This window comes from Pristiophorus japonicus, chromosome 9 (assembly GCF_044704955.1).
Source record: "Pristiophorus japonicus isolate sPriJap1 chromosome 9, sPriJap1.hap1, whole genome shotgun sequence".
Lineage (NCBI taxonomy): Eukaryota > Metazoa > Chordata > Chondrichthyes > Pristiophoridae > Pristiophorus > Pristiophorus japonicus.
In genome coordinates, this window is record NC_091985.1 from 4,323,434 (window position 1) to 4,332,637 (window position 9,204).

A 9,204-nucleotide genomic window follows, 5' to 3' on the forward strand; every position below is an offset into this window, starting at 1 on the left:
TCCTGTGTTTCCTGTCCTGTGTTTCCTGTTCTGTGATTCCAGTCCTGTGTTTCCAGTCCTGTCTTTCCAGTCCTGTGATTCCAGTCCTGTTTTTCCAGTCCTGTGTTTCCAGTCCTGTGTTTCCAGTCCTGGTGAAATAAAACAGGAGGCAGTAAAAGGAGACACATAGAAACATTCGATTGGAGAGTAAATTAATTGCAGCAAAAGTTATATCACAGGGACATGTGCGCCTCTGTTACAGAGTCAGAATCAGAAAACAGAAGGTTGCTGTGACCTGGAATACCGAGCGGGGTTACAGACCCTGCCCCAGCCCGGCGGTATACCCGGGGGGGGAGGACCCAGGGGGTTACCAGGTACCGGGGGTGGGGGGGAGGATACCCGGCAGGGAATACCCGGGTTGAGTGGTATACAAGGAGGGGGGAATACCCTATACGCGGGAGGTGGGGAAGTACCCGGGGAGAATACCTAGGGGGAATAGCCCAGGGGGGAATCAGGAAATACTTGGGGGTGTATATCGGGGCGGGGGTATATGCGTGTGGGGAGGAATAACCCGGGAGGGGGAAATACCCGGGGGTATTCCCCACTGCGTATTCCCCATCCCCGGGTATTTTCCCCCCAGTATTCCCCCCTAAATATTCCCCCCGGGTATTTCCCCACTGGTATTCCCCCCTCAAACCCCGGGTAAACCACCTCAGGTATTCCACCCCTGGGGTATACCCCCCTGGGTATTTCCCCCACCCGGTTATTCCTCCTTCCCCCCCACCCCGTGTACCCACCTCCCCCCCCCACCGGTATACCACCAGGTATTTCCTGATTTCCCCCCACCGGGTATTCCCCCGGGTACTCCCCCCCACATATACCACCTGGGTATTCCCCCCGTCCCGTGTATTCCCTCCCTGGTATACCCCCCCCCCCCGGATATTTGTTCCCCCCAGGTATAACATCCTCCCTGCGTATTCCCCCCCCCCGGTATTCCCCACCCCATGTATTCCCCCCGGTATACCCCCCCAGATATTTCCCCCCCGGTATTCCCCCCTCACCTCCCATACACGGGACGGGGGGAATACCCGGGTGGTATATGTGGGGGGGAGTACCCGGGGGAATACCCGGTGGGGGGAAATCAGGAAATACCTGCCGGTATACCGGTGGTGGGGGGGTAGGTGGGTACACGGGGAGGGTATACCCGGGCGGGGGGGTGATACCCGATGGAGGGGGTATAACCAGGAGGGGGGAATACCCAGGTGGGGGTTATTGCCAGGGTGGGTATACACGTGGGGGAATACCGGGGGGGTGGTGGAATAACCTGGGGAGGGTGGGTACACCGGGGGGGAAATACCTGGGAGGGGTTATACCCAGGGTGGGGAATACCCAGGGCGGGGCGCGGGGAGTTATTCCCAGGGGGTGTATACCCGGGGGGAATACCCGGGGGGGGGGAATACCGGGTGTGGGGGGGTGTCGGTATACCCAGGGTTGGGAATACCCGGGGTGGGGGGGTTATTCCCAGGTGATATACACGGGGATGGTATACCGGGGGCTTGGGGGGAATACCAGGGATGGGGGGGATATACCCAGGGCGGGAATATCCGGGGGAGGGGGTTATTCCCAGGGTGGGTATACCCAGGGGGGGGGGAATATCCGGGGGTGTTAATACCCGGGACATGGGAATACCCAGGGGGTGAAGGGCGAATACCGGAGGAGGAACAATCCGGTGTGGAAATACCTGGGGGAGAGTGGGTATACCGGGGTGTGGGGTGGGGGGGATACCCTGGGGCGGGGGAAATACCTGGGGGTGTCTAAACCAAGGGGGGGGGGGTAATACCCAGGAGTGGGAATACCCAGTGGGAGGTTATTCCCAGGAGGGGTATACCCGGGGGGTTATACCCGGTGGGGGGGTATACCTGGTATGCCATGTACCCACGGTGGGGGGTATACCGGGAGAGGAGGGAGTATACCGGGGGGGTATACCCGGGTGAGTATACCTGGGGGTGGTATACCGGGGGGGTTATACCCGGGGGGTACACCTGGGGTGTGGGGGTATACCCGGGGAGTAAATACTCGGGGGTATACCCGGGGGTAAATACTCGGGGGGGTATACCCGGGGGGTAAATACCTGGGGGGTATACCCGGGGGGCAAATACTCGGGGCGTATACCCGGGGGGGTAAATACTCGGGGGGTATACCCAAGTGCCCACCCTTTCACTGATAGATTTCCCTCCCCACTCCCCATGCTGGATTTGTCTCTAATTGTAAGAAATGCTGTTAAAGTCTCCGACTCTGACGTCCAGCTTCGTGAGCTCACTGCAGACTCGGCTGTCACTCAGCAGATCCTTATCACAGCTCCCCAGTTGGAGGACAGTGAAGAGACTCTGCAGGCGGCCTTTGATCGCCTGGATCCCATAGAAGGTGTCCCTCGTGCACTGACTGTGCAACACCTCCAGCTCGCCCTCGAGGGCAGTGAGGTGGTTCAGGTGGTGTTGCACCGTCCGCTGTGCCTCAAACAACTCATCGCTCTCTTTCTTCATCATTACCAACTTCCTTTCCTTCTCTCGCAAGCTCGCTTCTTCGACGAGCTTTCCCTTCAGCTCCGCTATCTTCCTGTAGCACTGCTCCAGATCATTTGCTCGATTGTCACGTTTCACCTGCCACTTCGCCTTCCACTTTGCCGTCGACTCATTCAACTGCTGTAAACGCTTAATTTCTTTGGAAGCACCAAGAACCACCGGGATTCCTGGAGTAGAGGGAGAGGGGGACAGGTTAGTGAGAGGGGAGAAACATAGAAACATAGAAAATAGGTGCAGGAGTAGGCCTTTCGGCCCTTCGAGCCTGCACCGCCATTCAATAAGATCATGGCTGATCATTCCCTCAGTACCCCTTTCCTGCTTTCTCTCCATACCCCTTGATCCCTTTAGCCGTAAGGGCCATATCTAACTCCCTCTTGACTATATCCAATGAACTGACATCAACAACTCTCTGCGGCAGGGAATTCCACAGGTTAACAACTCTCTGAGTGAAGAAGTTTCTCCTCATCTCAGTCCTAAATGGCCTACCCCTTATCCTAAGACTGTCCCCTGGTTCTGGACTTCCCCAACATCGGGAACATTCTTCCCGCATCTAGCCTGTCCAGTCCTGTCAGAATCTTATAAGTTTCTATGAGATCCCCTCTCATTCTTCTAAACTCCAGTTGATCCAGTCTCTCCTCATATGTCAGTCCCGCCATCCTGGGAATCAGTCTGGTGAACCTTCGCTGCACTCTCTCAATAGCAAGAACGTCCTTCCTCAGATTAGGAGACCAAAACTGAACACAATATTCCAGGTGAGGCCTCACCAAGGCCCTGTACAACTTCAGTAAGACCTCCCTGCTCCTATACTCAAATCCCCTAGCTATGAAGGCCAACATACCATTTGCCTTCTTCACCGCCTGCTGTACCTGCATGCCAACTTTCAATGACTGATGTACCATGACACCCAGGTCTCGTTGCATCTCCCCTTTTCCTAATCTGCCGCTATTCAGATAATATTCTGCCTTTGTGTATTTGCCCCCAAAGTGGATAACTTCACATTTATCTACATTATACTGCATCTGCCATGCATTTGCCCACTCGCCTAACCTGTCCCAGTCACCCTGCAGTCTTTTAGCATCCTCCTCACAGCTCATACCGCCATCCAGTTTAGTGTCATCTGCAAACTTCGAGATATTACACTCAATTCCTTCATCTAAATCATTAAAGTATATTGTAAATAGCTGGGGTCCCAGCACTGAGCCCTGCGGCATCCCACTAGTCACTGCCTGCCATTCTGAAAAGGATCCGTTTATCCCGACTCTCTGCTTCCTGTCTGCCAAACCAGTTCTCTATCCACGTCAGTACATTACCCCCAATACCATGTGCTTTAATTTTGCACACCAATCTCTTGTGTGGGACCTTGTCAAAAGCCTTTTGAAAGTCCAAATACACCACATCCACTGGTTCCAGGGAACAGGTTAGTGAGAGGGGAGGGACAGGTTAGTGAGAGGGGAAGGACAGGTTAGTGAGAGGGGAGGGACAGGTTAGTGAGAGGGGAGGGGGACAGGTTAGTGAGAGGGGAGGGGGACAGGTTAGTGAGAGGGGAAGGGGACAGGTTAGTGAGAGGGGAGGGACAGGTTAGTGAGAGGGGAGGGGGACAGGTTAGTGAGAGGGGAGGGGGACAGGTTAGTGAGAGGGGAGGGACAGGTTAGTGAGAGGGGAGGGGTACAGGTTAGTGAGAGGGGAGGGGGACAGGTTAGTGAGAGGGGAGGGGGACAGGTTAGTGAGAGGAGAGGGGGACAGGATAGTGAGAGGGGAGGGACAGGTTAGTGAGAGGGGAGGGGGACAGGTTAGTGAGATGGGAGGGGGACAGGTTAGTGAGAGGGGAGGGACAGGTTAGTGAGAGGGGAGGGGGACAGGTTAGTGAGAGGGGAGGGACAGGTTAGTGAGAGGGGAGGGGGACAGGTTAGTGAGAGGGGAGTGGGACAGGTTAGTGAGAGGGGAGGGGGGCAAGTTAGTGAGAGGGAAGGGACAGGTTAGTGAGAGGGGAGGGGGACAGGTTAGTGAGAGGGGAGGGGGACAAGTTAGTGAGAGGGGAGGGACAGGTTAGTGAGAGGGGAGGGACAGGTTAGTGAGAGGGGAAGGGGACAGGTTAGTGAGAGGGGAGGGGGACAGGTTAGTGAGAGGGGAGGGACAGGTTAGTGAGAGGGGAGGGACAGGTTAGTGAGAGGGGAGGGGGACAGGTTAGTGAGAGGGGAGGGGGACAGGTTAGTGAGAGGGGAGGGACAGGTTAGTGAGAGGGGAGGGGGACAGGTTAGTGAGAGGGGAGGGGTACAGGTTACGGAGAGGGGAGGGGGACAGGTTAGTGAGAGGGGAGGGACAGGTTAGTGAGAGGGGAGGGGGACAGGTTAGTGAGAGGGGAGGGACAGGTTAGTGAGAGGGGAGGGGGACAGGTTAGTGAGAGGGGAGGGGGACAGGTTAGTGAGAGGGGAGGGGTACAGGTTACTGAGAGGGAAGGGGGACAGGTTAGTGAGAGGGGGGAGGGACAGGTTAGTGAGAGGGGAGGGGGACAGGTTACTGAGAGGGGAGGGACAGGTTAGTGAGAGGGGAAGGGGACAGGTTAGTGAGAGGGGAGGGGGACAGGTTAGTGAGAGGGGAGGGGTACAGGTTAGTGAGAGGGGAGGGGGACAGGTTAGTGAGAGGGGAGGGGGACAGGTTAGTGAGAGGGAAGGGGGACAGGTTAGTGAGAGGGGAGGGACAGGTTAGTGAGATGGGAGGGACAGGTTAGTGAGAGGGGAGGGGGACAGGTTAGTGAGAGGGGAGTGGGACAGGTTAGTGAGAGGGGAGGGGGGCAAGTTAGTGAGAGGGGAGGGACAAGTTAGTGAGAGGGGAGGGACAGGTTAGTGAGAGGGGAGGGGGACAGGTTAGTGAGAGGGGAGGGGGACAAGTTAGTGAGAGGGGAGGGACAGGTTAGTGAGAGGGGAGGGACAGGTTAGTGAGAGGGGAAGGGGACAGGTTAGTGAGAGGGGAGGGGGACAGGTTAGTGAGAGGGGAGGGACAGGTTAGTGAGAGGGGAGGGACAGGTTAGTGAGAGGGGAGGGGGACAGGTTAGTGAGAGGGGAGGGGGACAGGTTAGTGAGAGGGGAAGGACAGGTTAGTGAGAGGGGAGGGGGACAGGTTAGTGAGAGGGGAGGGGTACAGGTTACTGAGAGGGGAGGGACAGGTTAGTGAGAGGGGAAGGGGACAGGTTAGTGAGAGGGGAGGGGGACAGGTTAGTGAGAGGGGAGGGACAGGTTAGTGAGAGGGGAGGGGGACAGGTTAGTGAGAGGGGAGGGGGACAGGTTAGTGAGAGGGGAGGGACAGGTTAGTGAGAGGGGAGGGGGACAGGTTAGTGAGAGGGGAGGGGGACAGGTTAGTGAGAGGGGAGGGACAGGTTAGTGAGAGGGGAGGGGGACAGGTTAGTGAGAGGGGAGGGACAGGTTAGTGAGAGGGGAGGGACAGGTTACTGTGAGGGGAGGGGGACAGGTTAGTGAGAGGAGAGGGACAGGTTAGTGAGAGGGGAGGGACAGGTTACTGAGAGGGGAGGGGGACAGGTTAGTGAGAGGAGAGGGACAGGTTAGTGAGATGGGAGGGGGACAGGTTCGTGAGAGGGGAGGGGGACAGGTTAGTGAGAGGGGAGGGGGACAGGTTAGTGAGAGGGGAGGGACAGGTTAGTGAGATGGGAGGGGGACAGGTTCGTGAGAGGGGAGGGACAGGTTAGTGAGAGGGGAGGGGGACAGGTTAGTGAGAGGGGAGGGACAGGTTAGTGAGAGGGGAGGGGGACAGGTTACTGAGAGGGGAGGGACAGGTTAGTGAGAGGGGAAGGGGACAGGTTAGTGAGAGGGGAGGGGGACAGGTTAGTGAGAGGGGAGGGGTACAGGTTAGTGAGAGGGGAGGGGGACAGTTTAGTGAGAGGGGAGGGGGACAGGTTAGTGAGAGGGGAGGGACAGGTTAGTGAGAGGGGAGGGGGACAGGTTAGTGAGAGGGGAGGGGGACAGGTTAGTGAGAGGGGAGGGACAGGTTAGTGAGAGGGGAGGGGGACAGGTTAGTGAGAGGGGAGGGACAGGTTAGTGAGTGGGGAGGGACAGGTTACTGTGAGGGGAGGGGGACAGGTTAGTGAGAGGAGAGGGACAGGTTAGTGAGAGGGGAGGGACAGGTTACTGAGAGGGGAGGGGGACAGGTTAGTGAGAGGAGAGGGACAGGTTAGTGAGATGGGAGGGGGACAGGTTCGTGAGAGGGGAGGGGGACAGGTTAGTGAGAGGGGAGGGGGACAGGTTAGTGAGAGGGGAGGGACAGGTTAGTGAGATGGGAGGGGGACAGGTTCGTGAGAGGTGAGGGACAGGTTAGTGAGAGGGGAGGGGGACAGGTTAGTGAGAGGGGAGGGGGACAGGTTAGTGAGAGGGGAGGGGGACAGGTTAGTGAGAGGGGAGGGACAGGTTAGTGAGTGGGGAGGGACAGGTTACTGAGAGGGGAGGGGGACAGGTTAGTGAGAGGAGAGGGACAGGTTAGTGAGAGGGGAGGGACAGGTTAGTGAGAGGGGAGGGACAGGTTAGTGAGAGGGGAGGGACAGGTTAGTGAGAGGGGAGGGGGACAGGTTAGTGAGAGGGGAGGGGGACAGGTTAGTGAGAGGGGAGGGGGACAGGTTAGTGAGAGGGGAGGGGGACAGGTTAGTGAGAGGGGAGGGGGACAGGTTAGTGAGAGGGGAGGGGCACAGGTTAGTGAGAGGCGAGGGGTACAGGTTTGTGAGAGGGGGGAGCAGTATTGCCAAACCAAACATCTCATAAATGGGACAATCTCTAAAAAAATATCATGAGATTTGTTAAGAAATCAGGGGGGAGAAATTTGGTTGCACTTCAGTTGGGACAGTACCCCATGGGGGAGGGGCAGTTCCCCAGGGGGGAGGGGTAGTTCCCCATGGGGGAGGGGCAGTACCCCGGGGGGAGGGGCAGTACCCCAGGGGGGGGGCAGTTCCCAGGGGGGAGGGGCGGTACCCCATGAGGGAGGGGCAGTGCCCCAGGGGGGAGGGGCAGTACCCCGGGGGGGGGAGGGGCAGTACCCCAGGAGGGAGGGGCAGTTCCCCAGGAGGGGAGGGGCATTACCCCAGGGAGGAGGGGCAGTTCCCCAGGAGGGGAGGGGCAGTGCCCCAGGGGGGAGGGGCCGTTCCCCACGGGGGACGGGCAGTACCCCATGGGGGAGGGGCAGTACCCTGGGAGGGAGGGGCAGTACCCCAGGGGGAAGGGGCAGTTCCCCAGGGGGGAGGGCGGTACCCCATTGGAGAGGGGCAGTACCCCGGAGGGAGGGGCAGTTCCCCAGGAGGGGAGGGGCAGTACCCCATGGGGGAGGGGCAGTACCCTAGGGGGGAGGGGCAGTTCCCCAGGGGCGAGGGTCGGTACCCCAGGGAGGAGGGGCAGTTCCCCAAGGGGGAGGGGCGGTACCCCAGGGGGGAGGGGCAGTACCCCAGGGGGAAGGGCAGTACCCCAAGGGGGAGGGGCGGTACCCCAGGGGGGAGGAGCAGTACCCCAGGGGGGAGGGGCAGTACCCCAGGGGGGGGCAGTTCCCCAGGGGGGAGGGGCAGTACCCCAGGGGGGAGGGGCAGTACCCCAGGGGGGAGGGGCAGTACCCCAGGGGGGAGGGGCGGGTGCCCATGGGGGAGGGGCGGGAGCCCGGGGGAGGGTGGTACCCTGGGGAGGAGGGCCGGTACCCCAGGGTGAGGGGCCATACCCCAGGAGGACGTGGTACCCCAGGGGAGGGGGGTGATACCCTGGGGGGGCGGTACCCCAGGGCGGAGGTGCTGTACTTCAGGGGGGCAGTACACCGGTACATCAATGTGCTGTGTGCTCTGATGCAGGCTCAAATTGATGCCACGCGAGCACTGACTGCTGCCTTCGTGTCTTGGACCCCATCAGTCTAGCAGGGAGGCGACGGTGCCTAAGTAGGCCAACAATCTGCGCTCCACCAGACTGCTCCGGTTGCTGAGGCTCTGGCACAGCGGAGTGGCAGGCCGTCGGTCCAGATGGAACCTGATGTCCTCTCTCAGGTCTCCCCACACTGCCATCCTGCGTTTGCACCCCAGCCATCCCACACTGCTGCCGCCCATTCGCAGACGGTACTGTCAGCAGCCAAGGCTTCCAGGCCCAGAGCTGGTCCAGGGCGCCGTGCTAGCCCATCTGTCCTGTCTCCCTCACACACACAGCGGCCCTCAAGCAGCCTTGCTGCAGGGACTGAGGCCCCATTGAGGAGGAGCAGTAGGCGAGGGAAGTGGGGGGTAAGGCAGAGGAGGGCGAGGGAAGGGGGGGTAAGGCAGAGGAGGGCGAGGGAAGGGGGGGTAAGGCAGAGGAGGGCAAGGGAAGGGGGGATAAGGCAGAGGAGGGCGAGGGAAGGGGGGGTAAGGCAGAGGAGGACGAGGGAAGGGGGGGTAAGGCAGAGGAGGGCGAGGGAAGGGGGGGTAAGGCAGAGGAGGGCGAGAGAAGGGGGGGTAAGGCAGAGGAGGGCGAGGGAAGGGGGGTAAGGCAGAGGAGGGCGAGGGAAGGGGGGGTAAGGCAGAGGAGGGCGAGGGAAGGGAGGGTAAGGAAGAGGAGGGCGAGGGAAGGGGGGGTAAGGCAGAGGAGGGCGAGGGAAGGGGGGGTAAGGCAGAGGAGGGCGAGGGAAGGGGGGGTAAGGAAGA

The 9,204-nt window shown here is 59.6% G+C and overlaps 1 protein-coding gene across 1 annotated transcript in view; it reads right to left on the reverse strand.

Annotated features, from left to right (window-relative positions):
- Positions 1-1,156: 1,156 nt before the first annotated feature.
- LOC139272549 (cingulin-like protein 1) overlaps positions 1,157-9,204 on the reverse strand; it is a 38,134-nt gene continuing 30,086 nt past the window's right edge. The window contains exon 2 of the mRNA XM_070888607.1: positions 1,157-2,728. Within this exon, the coding sequence (XP_070744708.1) occupies positions 2,241-2,728 (488 nt within the window). The 3' untranslated portion in view covers positions 1,157-2,240. The remainder of the gene's footprint in view (positions 2,729-9,204) is intronic.